The sequence below is a fragment of the Cricetulus griseus genome, chromosome 4 (assembly GCF_003668045.3).
Source record: "Cricetulus griseus strain 17A/GY chromosome 4, alternate assembly CriGri-PICRH-1.0, whole genome shotgun sequence".
Taxonomy (NCBI): Eukaryota; Metazoa; Chordata; class Mammalia; order Rodentia; family Cricetidae; genus Cricetulus; species Cricetulus griseus.
The window spans coordinates 168,628,493-168,647,524 of NC_048597.1; the positions used below are offsets into that span (position 1 = coordinate 168,628,493).

General features: G+C 40.2%; 1 protein-coding gene across 5 annotated transcripts in view; it reads left to right on the plus strand.

Annotated features, from left to right (window-relative positions):
* Sin3a (SIN3 transcription regulator family member A) overlaps positions 1–19,032 on the plus strand; it is a 61,494-nt gene that overhangs the window by 31,897 nt on the left and 10,565 nt on the right. For all 5 annotated transcript variants that reach the window (XM_027414994.2, XM_027414996.2, XM_027414992.2 and 2 more), the window contains exons 10-17: positions 330–448; positions 1,088–1,298; positions 2,312–2,428; positions 4,234–4,472; positions 5,693–5,876; positions 7,148–7,721; positions 10,277–10,446; positions 15,986–16,159. In XM_027414994.2, the coding sequence (XP_027270795.1) occupies positions 330–448; positions 1,088–1,298; positions 2,312–2,428; positions 4,234–4,472; positions 5,693–5,876; positions 7,148–7,721; positions 10,277–10,446; positions 15,986–16,159 (1,788 nt within the window). The remainder of the gene's footprint in view (positions 1–329; positions 449–1,087; positions 1,299–2,311; positions 2,429–4,233; positions 4,473–5,692; positions 5,877–7,147; positions 7,722–10,276; positions 10,447–15,985; positions 16,160–19,032) is intronic.

Sequence of the window (19,032 nt, forward strand, 5' to 3'; positions counted from 1 at the left end):
CATGGTCTCACATTTTAATTATAAAAAATTCTGAACACATGTAAAACTAAAGAGATAATAAAACGACCCTTTGTGCTCTTATCAAGTGTCAGTAGTTCCGTTGCCTGTTCTATGTGTTTGTTCCATATGTATTCATACTCATTTTAGATTGTTTAGAGACAGATTACATTGTCTCATTTTTTGCTTTTTAAGGTGGTTTCTTTGATCATGTCTAAATAAAATAACAGCAATTCCTTAGTAAATATCAGATTAAATTTACTCTATTAAAAAAAGAAATTGATGACCCTGACTCTCCTTGTAACCGTTTTTCTTCTGATTGTTTCCATAAGGTCCGAAAGGCTCTTCGGAGTGCAGAGGCGTATGATAACTTTCTGCGCTGTCTTGTTATATTTAACCAGGAGGTGATCTCTCGGGCTGAGCTTGTACAATTAGTCTCTCCTTTTCTGGGGTAAGTGAAGTGAGGAGCACAGCTTCTAGTACTTCTGATACGATAATGCAGAGATTGTAAAACAAAGGTAATTGAGTAGTTGTCAGAAATGACAGTGTCAGAAGGTGCCTTATAAGTCTTCTAGTATAACTTTCAGGTTGGGAAAACAGGTAGAGCTCGGCTTGGTGGCACATGCCTTTAATTCCAGCACCATAGAGGCAGAGGCAGGTGAATTCAGAATGACCTGGCTTACAGAGAGGACCACCCCCCACACCTCCCACCTCAAAAAAAAAAAAAAAGTGTTAACAGTGTATCAGCTGTGATGCGGCACTCATGGTCTCTTGATTGTCTGACCAGCACTACATGTTTATAGGCACTGATCTTCCAGGGCTCTAGAATTTTGATTATATTTGCCATCCCGGGGATTATATGAAAAGTGAGGCAATATTCTAAACAATGGCTTCTTAGCTTCTTACTGTCTTGTTGGAAAATACTACATAAGGAAAATGGAACTTAACTGGTTAAAGGATGCTTCTCAGGTAGAAAATAATTATTAACTCTGGCAGTAGAGTTGTGACCCACCATGAACTGTAATGTTGTTCCTCATAATAACTGCATCCTGCCTTGAATTGCTTACCAGCTTTTGGTTTTGTTCTTCAGGAAATTCCCTGAATTGTTTAACTGGTTTAAAAACTTTCTGGGATATAAGGAGTCTGTACATCTAGAAAGCTTTCCAAAGGAACGAGCTACAGAAGGCATTGCAATGGAGATAGACTACGCCTCTTGTAAACGACTGGGCTCTAGCTACCGAGCCCTGCCAAAAAGTTACCAGCAGCCCAAGTGTACAGGACGGACTCCTCTGTGTAAAGAGGTAAGGGTCAGCCTTGGATCTTCAGCTTCTTCAAAGCAGGGTATTGACAGATAGTACTAGGGCCAGAATTTTTTAAAGTTTTCATTTATTTTTAATATGTGTATATGTATATGAAATGTGGTCTGCTTGTGGAGATCAGAGACAACTTGTCAGTTGCTTCTCTCCTCCTACCATCTGGGTTCCCAGGATCAAATTCAGGTGGTCAGGTTTGATAGCAAGTGCCCTTATTTATCTGCTGTGAACCCTGTCTTACAAGAAAGGCCAGGATTTATATGAATTGTGAAATCATGAACCTTTTTTCAAAAGAAAATTTGTATTCAGAACTTTCCCTTACTCTATTCTTTTGTGAACTGTTTTAGTTTGGGTTTCTATTGTTCTTGATATAATACCATGCATGACCAAAGCAACTTGGGAAACCATCTATTTTATGCTTCTGTATCATTGTTCGTCACTGAAAGAAGTCAGGAGAGGAACTCAAGCAGGCCAGGAACCTAGAGGCAGGAGCTGGTGCAGAGGCCATAGAGGGGTGCTGCTTACTGGCTTGCTCAGCCTGCTTTCTTATGGAACCCAGGACCCAGCATGGAACCATACACAATGACTTGGAATCCCCTCCCCATCACTCCATTCCCAGTTAAGAGGCCTAGCTATTCTTCCACAGGTCCTTAGTTCAATTCCCAGCAACCATGTGATGGCTCACAACTATCTCTAGTGGGATCTGATGCCCTCTTCTGGCATAAAGGAGTATGTGCAGATAGGGCATGTAATTAAATAAATAAATCTTTAAAAAAAATTGAAAAATTTAAAAATTTTTCCGATCTTATAGTCTGACCTTATGGAGGCAATTTCTCAATTGAGGTTCCCTCCTTTCAACTAACTCTAGCTTGTGTCAAGCTACAAAAAAACTAACCAGGACACCAAATATTTTTTCCTCTCTATAGTATTGTCTTTTTATTGAGAATGTTTAATTACCAGTAAGTTTTAACAAGCTTTTCTGCCTCTTTTTCTACCCAAAGGTTTTAAATGATACCTGGGTTTCCTTCCCATCATGGTCTGAAGATTCCACTTTTGTTAGTTCCAAGAAGACTCAGTATGAAGAACATATTTATCGTTGTGAAGATGAACGATTTGAGGTATCCTCCTTTGTGATTTGAAGTTTGGGGAACAAGGAAGATGTGAAATGAAGGGGTATTTAAATACTCTGTGTGAGGCAGCTTAAAAAAAAAAGTGCCCTAGTGCCTGTAAGAGTTACATTTTAAAGGGGATGGCTGGGATGGGAAGATCTAGAATGAATGAATCAGCTGGTAGAGATATCCCTTATTGCAGGAAGGGAATTTCTGAAACTAGACTCAAACATCTCCAGTATTCAGATGATGTTTACTAATACCACACCAAAGGGAGTCAATTGTATTTTGCATATATGTGTTTGACTTAGTATGTTCATTACACTGTGTTGACTGGGTCTGCTTCTTCAAATCAGTGGGAGAGATCTCATACAACATTCCTCTTCAGAAGAATCACATGCTGTCTCCTCACTGACTGGTGGTTGCCATCTTTTCCCCATCTCTGTTACCGTTCTATAATTGTGATAAATCTCATTATCAAGACAACTTATAAAAGAATTGACTTGGTTTAAAGTTTGAGATGGGAGTTCATGTGGTACAGAGAAGAACTATCTGAGAGCTCACATCTTGATCCTTAACCAGGAGGCAGAGAAGAATGCCTTGAGAATCATACTAGTCTTTTGAAATCTACAGGCCCACCCCCTAGTGATAGACCTCCTCCAGTGAAACCACACCTTCTTTCCCTTCCCAGACAGTTTTCTGAGCTAGGGATTAAGAATTTAAATATATGAGCCTATTGGGGCCATCCTCATTCAAACCACCACTCCTCTAGAATTAATGGCCTGATTAGTTATTGCAGAAAACTAAATTGTATTAAGTGTTAATTTCTATGGGTAGTTGTTTGTTTGTTTGTTTTGTTTTTTTTGTTTTTCCTGTTTTTGCAACAGGGCTCTGTGTAGCCTTGGCTATCCTGGAACTCTATGTAGACCAGGCTGCCTTGATCTCAGAGATCCATCTGCCTCTGCCTCTGCCTCCGCCTCCTGAGTGCTGGGATTAATGTGAGTGCCGCCATACCCAGCTTCTAATCAAGGTGAAGAACATTTTTCGAGTTGGGTAATGTAGTGTACCTATAATCCCTGGCGAGGGGAAGGCTGAAGGAGTTTAGAATTCTTGGTCCTTCTTGGGTGCATAGACCCGTTGGACGCCAGTCTGGCTACTTGATACTCTTTTTCAAAAGGAAAGGATAATAATCCTGAATTTGTTGCCATTGGGTGTGAAGCAGTAATTTAATATTTAAATGTTTTAGACATTTAAGTTAAGACTCCTATACCCTTTAGTCCCACAGCTGTCTTTGGATTGTTTTCTTACTATTTGTAATGTGTTTGCTCAAGTGAGAAAAGTTGATAGGCCAGATATTGCGGCTCACATTTGTAATCCCAGCGTTAGGTGCCAGAGGCAAGAACTTACCACAGTCGAAGACCAGTCTGGTCTACAGAGCATGTTATGTTCTAGGTCATCCATAATTAAAACTGTGTCTAAGTACAAACAAAAGTATAAGGAAATGCATCAGTATACTAGCCTTCTTAGTCCCCCTGGCCTGTGTTTGGCAGTGCCAAGCAGTGTGTGACAGTGGTGGCTGCCGAGAAGTTCGTGTGCTTTATGACTTATGCATATGGCATTTCTTCCAGAAAACAACCTCATGAAAGTAGTATATGCCATTGTTCATATGTTACTGATGGAGAGCCTTACATGGCTTGTATAGGAACTATACAGGACTCCAATCCTGAGGAATTTGACACGCTCCTTATTCTCATAACTACTGTATTCTGGTTTCTGGCCTGAGTACCTTCTTTTTTGTTTTGTTTTGTTTTAAGCTTGATGTAGTTTTAGAGACCAATCTTGCAACAATCCGGGTTCTGGAAGCAATACAGAAAAAACTTTCCCGCTTGTCTGCTGAAGAGCAAGCTAAATTTCGCCTGGATAATACCCTTGGCGGCACGTCAGAAGTCATCCATCGGAAAGCACTCCAGAGGATATATGCTGATAAAGCAGCTGATATCATAGACGGTCTGAGGAAGAACCCCTCCATTGCTGTTCCAATTGTCCTTAAAAGGTGTGTATCTTCTGGCTTTTGTACGCTTTGTGACAGGTTCTGTGTGGTTCTCTAATCAGAATTCCAGTTCTCTCTTCTTGGTTGTTAGACTTTTGAGACAGAGTAAAATGACAGAACTTAGTTTAGGGTTTTGTATGCCATAGTGGTTGAAGGACTACCACTCAGTGGTAGTGTGCTTTTGTAACATGCCTAACCCTTGAGCTCAATTTCCTTGCCACAGAGAGAGAATAATTGAGTTGGTGTATGATAGCCTGCTTTGAATTTATGTTTGAGGTTGTGTTTCAGTTTTTTTCTCAGAAGAGGGGATTGAACTTGGGACCATTTGTGTAACATGCTTGGTAGGCAAATGCTTTACCATGTCTCAACATGTGTCTGTGTCTGTGTGGTGTGTGTGAACTTTGTTTTGGAATAGGTCTCACTATACTGTCCAGACTGGCTGTTGAACTTGCAATGCTCACCCCTCACCAAATGCCTTCTCTTGGACTTTGCATTTCTATTAGCTCAGTAAACATTCTGAGTCGTAACATAGAAGCAAGTTCACCGTTGCTTTATTTGTCCAAGGAGAGCTCACTTTTCAAGTATACTCATTGAAGCCAGATGTAGTCCTCACACTAGGGAGGCAGAGGCAGGAAGATTGCTGTAAGTTGTAAATCCCAGGTCATCCGATGTTTCAAAGTGAGGCCTTGTCTCAGAAACCACTCTATACTCCCTCATAAAACTCCTCTTCCTCCTTTCCTTTTTTTTTCCTTGTCTTACAAGACAGGGTTTCTCTGTGTAGCTTTGGCTGTTCTGAAACTCTTTTGTAGACCAGGCTTGTCTTACATATGTGAAGATCCACCTGTCTCTCCCTCCTAAGGGCTGGGATTAAAGGTGTGTGTCACTCAACTTTCTGAGTACTCAAGGAAGCCTGATGTTCCTCTTGCCTATAATGTCAGCATTGGGGAGGTGGCAGGCAGAATTGCTGTAAGTTTGAGACTTGTGTATTCTATATAGCATGTTCCAGACCAAGACTTCACAGTAAGTCTTGTCTAGAAAAACAAACCCCCTCTGGAAAAAAAACTTCATTTAGATAATATCAGTGTTATTATCTCAAGTACCAGCAATTGACCAAATTTTGCATAGATTCGGTTTTTATCAAATAAAATAACCTGGCATATTTACCATTTCTAAACCCTCTAAATTCTTACATTGTTATTTACATCTCTTCCTACTTTGCCAAGGTTGAAGATGAAAGAGGAAGAATGGCGAGAAGCTCAGAGAGGCTTTAACAAGGTGTGGCGAGAGCAAAATGAGAAGTACTACTTGAAGTCTTTGGATCACCAGGGCATTAACTTCAAACAGAATGACACCAAGGTCTTGAGGTCTAAGAGCTTACTCAATGAGATTGAGAGCATCTATGATGAGGTGAGTTGGGGGATTCTACACCTTCCTCAACTTTAGTCTGAATGTTCAGCCTGGCTTTGACTCTACAATCACTGAGAGCTACTGGTTCTTGCTTCATGACTAGAGTCCATCATAGCTTTTGATTCCTGGTCTACCATCTTATACCTAAGACCCATTGTTACACTTAGTTCTTCCTCTAGTTTCCTAATTTATCATTCTGCTTTAAGTTTGCTCCTTCTGACCCCCACTTCTTCCAACAAATATCTTGTATTTGTGGAGCCTCTCCCTTTTTTTCCTTTCTTTTTTTGTGGAGACCCTCTTATCTAGACCTCAGCTTAAAGAGTGTTAGTAATCCCTGTTACCCTGCACACTTACTGGGAGTGTAAATAGTTCTAGGAGCCAAGAGTCAGAGGTGATACGGCCTGTCTTAGGAAGTAGAAGCTTTCTAAAAGTCCTGAGTTTTAAAAAATAAAAAAAAATTAAATGAGCTTTTACAGTTAATCATCTGTCTAATCATGTTAACCTCCATGTGACAAACTCCACCCTAATATAGAATTTTAAATACAATTCTCTCAAGTCTTCAATATATAGAAGGTACTAATTTTTTTTATCAAGCCACATTGTCATAGTACCTATGAATATTTGGAAGAGAGACAAAAATTGTTAAGGTCAATTCCTGTGTTTCAAATTGGGTAACCACTATCACGTCTCTGTCTGTTTTGATATAGGATCAAAATATATGGCCCAAACTGGCTTAGAATTTGCATCTTTTCAGCTTTGCCTCCTAAAGACTAGAATTATAGATAGGTATTATTGTGCTTAGTTTCCACTATGGTTAGTAATAAAATATGCTGCTGGTGTAGTCTTTTTTTTGTTTTTTGTTTTGTTTTTCTTTTTCATTTTAGAGACAGAATTTTTATGTATAACTCTGGGTATATCTAGAATTTGGTACTTGACTTTTTTAGACCAGGCTAGCCTCACTCAGAGATCTACTTGCCTCTCTCTCAAGAGCTGAGATGAAAGGTGTGCATGCCTTTAATCCTAGCACTTGGGAGGCAGAGGCAGGCGTATTTCTGTGAGTTTGAGGCCAGCTTGGTCTATAGAAGTAGTTCCAGAACAGGCTCTAAAGCTACACAGAGAAACCCTGTCTCAGAAAAACAACAAAAACACAAAACAAAACAAAACAAAAACCAAAAAAGGTGTGCACTACCACCACCTGACATTGCTGATGTAGTTTTGTAGGCTTGTTACTGTATACATGTCACACAATGCTTTTGTGTCTGTTCCATCAGAGACAAGAACAGGCTACAGAAGAGAATGCTGGTGTACCTGTTGGCCCCCACCTCTCGCTTGCCTATGAAGACAAACAGATATTAGAAGATGCTGCTGCTCTAATTATCCATCATGTAAAGAGGCAAACAGGCATTCAAAAAGAGGACAAGTACAAAATCAAGCAAATCATGCATCATTTCATTCCTGATCTGCTGTTTGCTCAGAGAGGTGATCTCTCAGATGTGGAAGAAGAAGAGGAGGAAGAAATGGATGTGGATGAAGCCACGGGGGCACCTAAGAAGCATAATGGTGTTGGGGGCAGTCCCCCTAAGTCCAAGTTGTTATTTAGTAATACAGCAGCTCAAAAGTTAAGAGGGATGGATGAAGTATATAACCTATTCTACGTCAATAATAACTGGTATATCTTTATGCGACTGCATCAGATTCTCTGCTTGAGGCTGCTACGGATTTGTTCCCAAGCTGAGCGGCAAATTGAAGAAGAAAACCGCGAGAGAGAATGGGAACGGGAGGTGCTAGGCATAAAGCGAGACAAAAGTGATAGCCCTGCCATACAGCTCCGTCTCAAAGAGCCTAGTGAGTGCTTAGCCTGTTGGCTTTCAGAGTGTATGTAGGGTGGATGCTGGTTTCAAGGCCTCATTACATTTGCAGCTGCCTTTGATTGGAACTAGGTTTCATATCCTGTCTCTGCAACTTCATTGGTTGTGTAACCTTCCTTAAATCCAGGAACCCATAAATGAACCAATAAAATGGAGGCAGTAATTGTTACTTTATGGGGTTGTTTGAGGGTTTAGGGGAAAGATGCATACATAGCACCTTGTATAGTACCCAGTTTATAGACAAACAAGGCCCATCATTAGCACTGTGTGCATGTGAGGGGTGAGGGATTCGTTGACTAAGTTAGTGAGCAGGGTTTCAGGTGAGAATGTATGTCATAGTTCATTCCATTCTACAGCATATAAACTCCTTCTAATTCATGTTCATGACAAAGAGGAATGTGCTTAGATGTGTTAGCAAGCTTCTCTTTAATAGGTTTTATGGCTCATCCTAATATTTTCTGAAAAGGAATTAGGACTTAAAATGGTGTGAGACACAGTAGAGGGATGAAGAGGGTTCAGGAAAAGGAAAGAAAGCCAAGGGCTCATGGGAGAAGCTTCCATGTGCTTTACACCATGCTCTGCTGCCTGCTTCCAGATAAAGGTTTCGTTCATAGCTAGGTATTTAACCTGTGATCCAGACACTTCCTCACAGGCTTCCTTTCTGTGCTCTTCATGAAATAGTAAATAACTGTTGTGGGAATCTTATGTATGTACAACCCAAGTTTCTTTGTTGAACTGATGACACCAGGAATCTACTTGAAAAGCCTTTATCTGTATTAGACCTAGCTTGAAAGAAACAACTTTGGGGCTTAAGTGTGGTGATTCCTTGTTTTAGTAGAAATTACAAATACAGTTACCAAATCTGGGCTTGATACCTGTCTTAACCTGGACTTCGGCTGCAGTAGTTTGTTCTTAAGTGACCGACCGTGCCAGCCCTCATGCCAGTCATGGCTGTGGCTACAAAATCTTTGGTATGAACTCTGCTTTATCCTAGCTTATTTTAGAGGCTACCTGCCTCTTTTGTGGGCTTAGACAAGTTGATATTCTATGACGAAACTTGAGCCAGCAGCTTGTTTTAAACAGTAATTGTTTTGCCTGTCTGTAAGATCCACCCACTTTTGCTTCGCTGGATCTTTTTTTTTTTGTTTCCCCTTACAATTAGGTGGCCAGTTAATCAATGGGAAGAGTTCCTTTTATAATTAACATTTTAATGATTTTGTGTTGACATGCAACATATATACAAAAAGGGACACAAATAAGAATTTTTATGTGGAGGTTGGTGTGTGTGCCTGTGTATAGAGAGGCTAGAGACAGCGTGGAGTATCTGCTGGTGTTCTGTACCTTAATGCCTTGAGTCAGGGCCTCATTGAACCTGCAGCTAGCTTGTATAGCAGTAAGCACACCCGAGTGCTTCTCTTCCCACCCCACATTGCTGAGGGTACAGGTGGTAATAGCCAGGCCTTTATGTGTGTGCTGGGGACCCTTTTATGCAGGAAGTATTCTTACCCACCGAACCATCTCCTCTGCCCCTCAAATAGAATTTTATGGATCTATGAATTTTTCTATAATTTTTCTATAATGAATTTTATATAATTTTTCTATAATGAGTATGCTTTAGTCAAAAAAAGAGAACAAGGAAAAGAATAACGCTAAGACCCAGTAACCTTCTTGGGCCACTATTTTGATTTCCACCTTTTTGGGGTTGGGGGGGTGTATTTGAGACAAGTTTCTTGCTACAAAATGTTCACTGTCCAGGAGTTTGTTATGTAGTCTAAGGCAGGTTTCAAAGTCTCAGAAATCCTCTTGCCTTAACCTCCCTGGAGTATAGGCATATGCCACTATGCCCAAGTTGAGGTTAGTTTTTGAACTCTTCATAAATGGGTGCTGTTTCAGTAAGTTCAGGAGATCCCATTCCTGGTTGCTGTCTCTTTACTAGTAAGATTCATTCCAGCTATTGGTTGAAATGCTTCATGTGCAACAGGCACAAATCATTTAGTGTAATTTGTGGGGTACAGTGTTGTAAGTCCATTCTAAACAAGAGGATGTTGATAAAAATCATATAAATTCATTATTCATAGAGGGCTTCATTTGATCAACTGTTTTGTGGCCAATAGGTTTCCAAGTGTTAGCTAGAATCTACCTATGTCTACCTTCCTTTTCTATACTTCATTCTTCATTGAAATAGCTTTATGAGCAAATATTCCCCTTGAGAAATGGTTTGTATAAGTGGAGGAGCCAGCAACTAGAAGAACCCTCTTGGGATATTTTGCTCTCAGGTGGCTGTAAAATCTTCCGTCTGTATTGGAAGCCACTGTAAGAAGGTACAGTCACTGCTCTTGGGTGGACAGTGCTGGTGATTACAGCCTCCTATCAGATTTCATCTCTGGTTGAATTGGGTTGAGTCGGACATGTTTTGTGTATCTGGTGTTTGTCCTTTCAAATGTTGTGTAGGCCAGTTATGGGATTCCCTGCTCTTTGTCCTTGAACTTGTCTTAACAGAGTAAGGTCTTACCTATCTCATCTTTCCTATAGTGGATGTTGATGTAGAAGATTATTACCCAGCTTTCCTGGATATGGTGCGGAGTCTGCTCGACGGCAACATAGACTCATCACAGTATGAAGATTCACTGAGAGAGATGTTCACCATTCACGCCTATATTGCCTTTACTATGGACAAACTAATCCAGAGCATCGTCAGACAGGTGAGAGGGTGTGCTGGAGGTAGGACTGCCAAGGGAAGGTGTCCTTACCTAAAAGTGGGTTAGGCAACGAAAAGGCAAGATTTCTATGGGACAAGGACAGCAGCTTAACCATATATCAGTGTTTATAAATGTATGTCTCTGAAATGGAAAAGACCAAGTTAAAGTGAAGTCTTTTGTGTGGCTTTTCCTGGGGAGACAGTGAACAAATATCTCTTTAACCCTCATGATACACTGACAGCAAACAAATATTTTTAATCAAATCTGACTTAGTGAACCATTATGTATATTGGGGTTACTTAAGGAACATGAGTAACCAAAAGGCAGCTACATCATTGAAAAGCCCACCATACATACACAAGCCTGGCTGACAATTCACTGAAGCTGAATCCCTGGAGCTCTTGCACAACTAGAAGGCATCTTGACCACTGGGAGAGTGTCCTCTCCCCAGATATTGTTACTACTTTTATATGAGGACAAGAAATTCAAAGTCATCCTCAGGTACATTCTAGGCCAGCCTGGGATACATGAGACCCCTTGTGTGTTGGGGGATGTTAATTCTAAATTTTCAGGAGTTTTTGGAATTTTCTGTTTCCAAGTCTGGTGTTTCTGTTCAGAGGAAATAGCTGAACAACCCGTGTTTCTCTTGTGAACAAAGTATGACTCTTCCAGCCTTGGAATTGGATCTTAGTTGTTTTTGTTGTACCCTTGCAGTAGTGTGACCCTCCTCAGAACATGTCCTAAATTGCCACTTACAGAGAACACAGGGGACCACCTCTTAACCTTTTCTGCAAAGGAAGCATAATGTTGCCTTTTCTGTAGATGATGGTGATTCTATTTGCCTTATTTAATATTAAAGTCCTTTTTAATGCTCAGCCCACCTCATTTATCTCACTGTGTTATATTTGTAGTTGTTTTTACGTTTTGTTCTTGGAAATTTTAAATATGTGAGTTTTTTGTGACAGGATCTCAGTATATAGCATTCATTGGCTGACCTTGAAACCAGTGTTATTTCTATGCCAGCCTCCTGAGTTACTGAGATTACAGGTGTGAGCTACTACACCCAACCAGTGTCATTCTTCCTAACTGTATTATCCTTCTGACAGGGAGGTTGTCACAGGTTTTCTGCTGCATAGACTTCCTACTAGTATTCTGAACTCCCCTAGGGGATCAGAATACTCAAATTCTGTGAGCTAAATAGAAAGTGCAAATTCTACCCTGGAGTACACACTGCTACTGTTCAGGGAAAGGCTTAGAGTTCCCTTGAGGAAATACTGACTTTTGTTAAAAAAAAAAAAAAAAAAAAAAAACCCTTTTTCCTTGGCTTTGGAAGGATACATGCCTCATGGTATCTAGTCAGGATTGGTCAAGAAAGCTGCATGTAACTGAATCTTGGGTCTTACTGGAAGTTGTTAGCCAGTTAACTCTGAAAGATAGAAAGGTACTAGGCCTTCCCATAAGGGGTCTGGGTGGTGACTGATAGTCAGCTTTCCTCATAATTTGAGAAACAAATCCCTATTGATTCCCTAAATGTATATGAATTACCAGCTCCATTTCCCCGTGTGTGTTTATGCATCCAACCTTACTGTTGGCTACAGCTAGGAACAGTCTTTCATAGTACCAACCTAATACTTTTAAGAGAAAGCCAAAAAAATTAGTTTTCCATAAGTGTTGGTTAGTTTTTCAGATAGAATTCATTTACTTAGAATCTGGTTATGAATTTGTGTGCTTAACATTATCAACATACTTTTAAAACTGGAAAACAGCAGTTTCCTTCAGAAAACCCAAATCCAGGTGTTTTTAAGACATGTTCAAGTTTCTTAGGCTTTTATTGCTGTGAAGAGACACCATGACCAAGGCAGTTCTTATAAAAAGAAACATTTAATTGGGGCTGGCTTACAGTTTCAGGGGTTTAGGCCATTGTCCTCATGGCAAGAAGCATGACAGTGCAGGCAGACATGCTGCTGGAGAAGGAGCTGAGACTTCTATATCTTGGACAGCAGGCAACAGAAGGAGACTGTTCCACACTGGATGTGGCTTGAGAATGAGACCTCAAAGCCCTCTCATAGTGACACACTTCCTCTAACAAGGCCATACCTATTCCAACACACCTCCTAATAGTGACGCTCCCTATGGGTCAAGCATTCAAACGCAGGAGTTTCTGGGGGCCAGACCTATTCAAACCACCACACTTCTGGTGATTCTTCAGTGAGCTGTGTCTGATCAACCCCCTCCCTTCCTTTTATTTTATTTAGTGGTCCCCTGGAGTTCAATTCTGGTTAACAAGTTTCAGGGTCAAGCCTTACATTTGTCTTAACTTTTTCAGGCTGGGGCTTTTTTTAGCCTATTTCATAAGTTAATTGCCAGCCATACATAAAGCCCTGTTTTGGATCTCCAGCACTGTACAAAATGGCTATGGCAACATACATACAATCTCAGCATTTTGGAGGAGGAAGCAGGAAGACCAAAAGTTGAAGGTCATCTTCAGCTACATAGGAAGTTCAAGGCCAGCCTCTGATACATAAGACCTTGTCTCAAAAACAAGGAGGGTTAATTCTCATTAGGCAGTCTCAGATATCTTAGTTACAGAGCTCAAATATGATGTCATCATGTGAGGACCTGACAAGGGAAGCATCCCTTCACCCTAGACATCTTCATTCTCGTGCTTCTCTGCATTGAACACTCAGCATATGCTCCTGCCTTCTCCAGACCTCTTGAGACTTCAACACCTCGGGTCTTGGTATTACCCAGATTTTCTTTTCTTTTTGGTTTTTTCCAGATAGGGTTTCTCTGTGTAACAGCTAGCTGTCATGGAACTTGGATTTGTAGACCAGGCTGACTTTGAACTCGGAGAGATCTGCCTCCCGAGTACTGGGGTTAAAGGCATGGGCCATCATGCCTGGCTTGTATTACCCAGCTTTTCAATGCAGGTGCTCCTCTATATATATATATAAAAAAAAAAAAAAAAATCCCGCCAAACCATCCCTACATCATGAAAGGTTTAACATGGGTGTGAGTATACATGCCCCCTAGTTGTCTCTGGATTTATTTTCCAAAGATTCTGAGAGAGGCCAGATACCTAAGAGAGGATATGAATAGGGAGTCAGTAGTACATAGTCCACTTTAACAAGGTATAAGTCAGGAAGAGAATCTTTGTGTGGTACAGAGAGTTCATGTCTTGCTCCTCTTTCTGCCTCACTTTGTGAAGCTATTATTGTGGTACCAAGTCATAATAAGCCTTATTTTAATGGTGCTATCCAAATCATTTCTACTTCACAAGGACCATATCTTCCTAAAAGTAGAATGGCTTAGTGACTATGAGAACATAACAATGCCTAAGTAAAATAGATGAATCAATATTGAAATTAGCATTTTTGTTTCTCTGCTTTTAAGGATTAGTTTTGGTGTTAGGGACAAACACAAGACCATGTCTTATTAGGCAAGCCCAACACTTGTGGTATTTTTATAGGTAGGGTTTCATTTCACTTATGAGAATTACTATTTTTACATTTATTTATGTATTTTGTGTATGTGTGTGCCATGTATATATGTGAAGGTCAGGGTGATAACTTATGGGTGTGCATTCTTCCACCATGTGGATTATAGGAGTTAAACTCAGGTCATCAGGCTTGAGGTCAATCAACTTTACCCTTTGAGCCATCTAGGAGAATTTTAACTTCATATTAAGAACAGTGAGGAAAATCAAAACAAAAATAGTGGGATGGATGTTGCCCATTGTTGTAGCACTTGCCTAGCATGTGTCATGGCCTGGGTTTGCTCCCAACAGCCTGTGCGTAAAAGGTTCAACTTTCTAGGGTTGTTAACATAAGTCACTAAGTCTAGTAAGCCTGCTGCATCCGCCTCCACCCACCCCTCAAAAAAGGGTTTACAATTTTCAACCACATTTAATTTATATTGAAAATAAATGATTGAGGCAAAGAATGTAACTTTATATGGTTCTGTTTTTTTTTTTTTTCTAAGCCAGCCTTGGAAAACAATAAAAGAATTAATATACACTGTTTAAGGATTATACTTCTGCCAAATATGGAATAATCAGTGGCCTGCTGGTGAGAAAGTTGGCCCTGGGTCAGTAGTTCAAACTGTTTATTAGTTGAGCTCCTGGTAGCAGGTAATGAGCAGACATGGTTTCTACATAAGCCTGGCTTTCCTGGAACTCACTTGTAGACCAGACCGGACTTGAACTCAAAGTGATCTGAGTACCTCTGCCTCTGAGTGCTGGGATTAAAGGCATGGGACACCACATCTGGTTTATGCAGCACCTTTTTTTTTTTTTTTCCGTATATATTTGAATTACAAACAAGATTGAATTACATGACAATCCCAGTTCCCTTCTCCCTCCCTTCCTCCTCTACCACCCTCCCAATTAAAATCCTACCTATCATATGTCCTTTCTTCTAATCTACACCTGACTCAAAATTTCTGCTTCTTCATGACCTCGTGCAGCAGCCTTTTTAAGTTCCAGGTTTTATACAAGGATTAGGAATCCTAGATAAGGGTTTAGAAAGTGGCTCAAAAGTTAGGAGTACTTGCTATTCTTCCCAGCACCCACATGGTGGCTCACAATCTCCTCTAACTCCTGTTCTAGGGGATCCAGTGTTCTCTTCTGGCCTCCATGGACACACAAACACATATAGTATAGCTGACACACCACAGGTTCACACACAACAAATGTAAAAAAATATTTTTTCAAAATCGCATGGATCTTGTTTCACAGTTCTCTCAGGTACCTCTCCACACCCCAAGTCTCATAAGTTTTATTATTTAACCCCCACCCCCAAATTTCTTAAAATCTCTCCCATTCCAGCCTGTTGTCCAGAGTATTTGTGGGTTGGATAAGAACTTTATGTGAAAACAAAATTGTACACAACTTAAAAACACATGGAGGTGGGGATACAAACTATGGAACCTGGCATGGTGGTACATATTTATAATTCCCAAACTTGGAAGGTGGAAGCAGGAAGATTAGTACTTAAAGGTTATCCTCAGCTACATACTGAATTTGAAGCCAGCCTAGACTACATTAGACACCATCACAAACAAAAACAAAAGTCAGTTAACTGCAAAACATTTATTTAAGATACTTAGGATGACATTTTATTTACTTTGCTAGGAAACATGAGTGGAAAATATTATACTTGGGTTTGCTTTTTTTGTTTTGTTTTGTTTTTTGTTTTTGTTTTTTGTTTTTTTTTCAAGACAGGGTTTCTCTGTGTAGCTTTGGAGCCTAACTGACACTCGCTCCGGAGACCAGGCTGGCCTCGAACTCACAGAGATCCGCCTGCCTCTGCCTCCCGAGTGCTGGGATTAAAGGCGTGCGCCACCAACGCCCAGCGGGTTTGCTTTTAAATAGGAGTTTTCTTATGAAGTGTTCATGAAGGCAGGAGATCCTGACTTGGTTATTTTCAATGAAAATGATAATGCTTAACTTTCTAAATTAAAAACAAAATGTTTTTAAGTTGAATGATTAGGGGATAGGCGAACTGCTTTCTTGGCTCACCGCCTGGCCTGTGCTTTGTTCCAGCTGCAGCACATTGTCAGTGATGAGGTCTGTGTGCAGGTTACTGACCTTTACTTGGCAGAAAACAATAATGGAGCCACTGGAGGCCAGCTGAACACTCAGACATCAAGGAGCCTTCTGGAGTCAACGTACCAGCGGAAAGCAGAACAACTAATGTCAGATGAGAACTGCTTTAAGGTAGGAGTTGCTCGTGTAACCAGCTACTGCTGCTCCTGAAGTTAGTCTCCAAAAATAAGTTTCTGTTGGACAGTCTACTTTTGATCCTTTCCTGCCATTCATTCATTCATTCATTTCTATTGTGTGTATGTATTTTGAGCTCAGGTTTGAGTGTGTATGCATGTGTGTGCACATGGTCTGCTTTAGGGGCATGTGTACCTTACAGGTTTTGTGTCCCCTTCCCCCCCTTTTTTTGATATCTGTCTCTTATTGGCCTGGAGCTCATTCATTGATTTTTCTTTGGTGGGCTGGCTATCTCTCCAGTGCTGTAATTATGAGCCTGAGTTATACATGAATACTGGGAATCAAACCAGATCCCCATGCTTTTTAGGCAGCAAGCACTTTACCAACTGAGCTGGCTGCCCAGTTACTTTTACTGCATTAAAAAATAAGCAAAAACCAAACTTTGTTAGTCTCGGAGCTTTTAAAAAACTACAGTGCTTTATAAATATTTGTTGAAAACTGTTTATGTGTAAAATCTATGGATCACTATTAAAAACATTTAAGTGCAGATAAAATAAATCACTTACAATTTTTTTTTTTTAGAAATAAACACTGATGCTCTAGGCTTTGGATATACTTTTTTTTTTTTTAAATATGTGTGTTTGTCTGCATGTATGTATGTGCACCATGTGTGTTGCTTGGATCCCTGGATCTGCTGGAGCTGGAGTCATGAATGGTCATGAGCCACCATGTGGCCATTGGGTCCTTTGTAAGAGCAGCAGATGTTCCCAACCATTGAGCTGTCTGTTCAGCTCCTTGAAAATGCACTTTTTTGAATAAGCTGGCCTTATTATTCATTCCCCAGGTCCATCATCATTTTTACAACTATTTTTTCTCCCTTTCCTTTTCTGTTTTTCTGAGACAGGGTCTAGGTATGTAACATAGGCTATTAAGTTATAGATCTTCCTTCCTCAACCTCCAGAATGTTGGCATTACATTGTAGATATGACCCCTGTGTCTGGCTGTATTTCATTGGGATGTAGCTCAGTTGTAGAATACTTGGAAAGCCTTTGTGAAACTCTGAGTTGTTCCCATCACACATCTGTAATCCTAGCCCTCAAGATGTTAAATTAGGAAGATCAGAAATCTGAGGTCACCCTTCTTATGTAAGACCCTGTTATCTCACCCCACCCCATAAAAGAAATGCCTATAATATTGAATATATTAGGTAGTTTTCTTTGTAATAGCTAACTATAAAAACAAGTAATTGGAAACAGATCCACATGTCTAACACTGTGGAATTAAATTGCAGCCTCTTGTGAATACTGGATGGCATTTATTTTACAATTGTTCGAAATTAAATGCAGTCTAAGCCAACAATAGTGATGTACATCTTTAACCCCAGCATGCGGGAGGCAGAGGCAAATGGATCTCTGTGAGCTCAAGGCCAGACTGCTCTACATAGCAAGTTCTAGGACAACCAGAGCTCCATAGGAGAATCCTGTCTCCAAAACATAAATAAACAAACAGCCTGTTATGGTACTCTGGGAGCTGAGGTTGGAGGGTAAAGTGTTGATTTACTTGCACAGTGTATAATGTAATGTGTTTTTATTGTTCTTACTGGTTTTGTTTGTCTCCCTCAGATTTGTTTTAGGTTAACTATATTATTTTTTGATAGACAAGTTTTAGGAACAGATTTTTTTCCTGTTTTTAATAGTCTCTCTAAAAAGCATACTACAAGCCAGTCTGCTTTCATCTTGTTGCATCTGCCTGATTGGTACATGGCCTTTCACAGTATCCTGAATTCTTGTTTCTCTCTGTAAATAAAGAAGGTTGAAATTAAGTTTGTTTTATTTTTACATTTTAAGATAGTCAGATTTAGAGTTTCCCGTGTGAGTTTTATTTTTTTATTTTATGTAGTTGCTTTGCATGTATGAGTAATTTTCCATTTTTCTTTTTTATTCCCATTAGACAGAGTTTCTCTGTAGCTTTGTAGTCTGGTCTCGAACTCACAGAGATCCACCTGCCTCTGTCCCCCAAGTGCTGGGATTTAAGGCCTGCGCCACCACTGCCCAGCATATGTGTAATTTTCTCATCTGCAATAAACTGAATTGAGAGAGCCATGGTTCCAGAAGAGGACATCCTTTGGCTGATTTCTATAAAATATGACATGTGACTGCCTTTATCAATGTGTTGATGTTATAAATGAAATATTTTTAAAACCATATACATATTACCAAAATATTAGAATCCAGAATATCATTTCAAATATTATTGGTGCCATTGTAACACTTGGCTTGTTTGTGGCTCTATTTTTATCCCAGGTTTGTCTGAAACTATGTGGGCCATACTGTTGGCAGTCTTCTTGGCTCACCTCCTTTGTGCTAGAATTACAGGCATACACCATCACACCCAGCTCAACAGAACCTTCTGAAGTGTGTGTGTGTGTGTGTGTGTGTGTGTGTGTGTGTGTGTGTGTGTGTGTGTGTGTGTGTGTCAGTCCGTCAGTCCGTCAGTCCGTCGCTAGGTCTCTTCTCCCACTGTGTGGATTTCAGGGTTTAAGCTCAGGTTGTGAGCTTGTCAGTAAGCACCTTTACCCACTGAGCTATCCTGCTAGCCCAACAGAACATTGTTTTTAATATCTTTTCATTTTTACCCTTGAATACTAGGTTTACATCATTTCCACTCCTGTCTTCCCTCTGTGTTCCCTTCCCGCTTGCTCTCAGACTCATGGCCCCTCTTTAGTTCTCACTGTCATTTTGTATACGACCACCGAGTCTGCTTGGTGTTGCAGATATATACATATATTTTAATACCACCACCTGGGGTAACCTATCGGGCTTGTCACTGGAGAAATAGGTTCTCTCTCAACAGCCATTGACTACCTATTG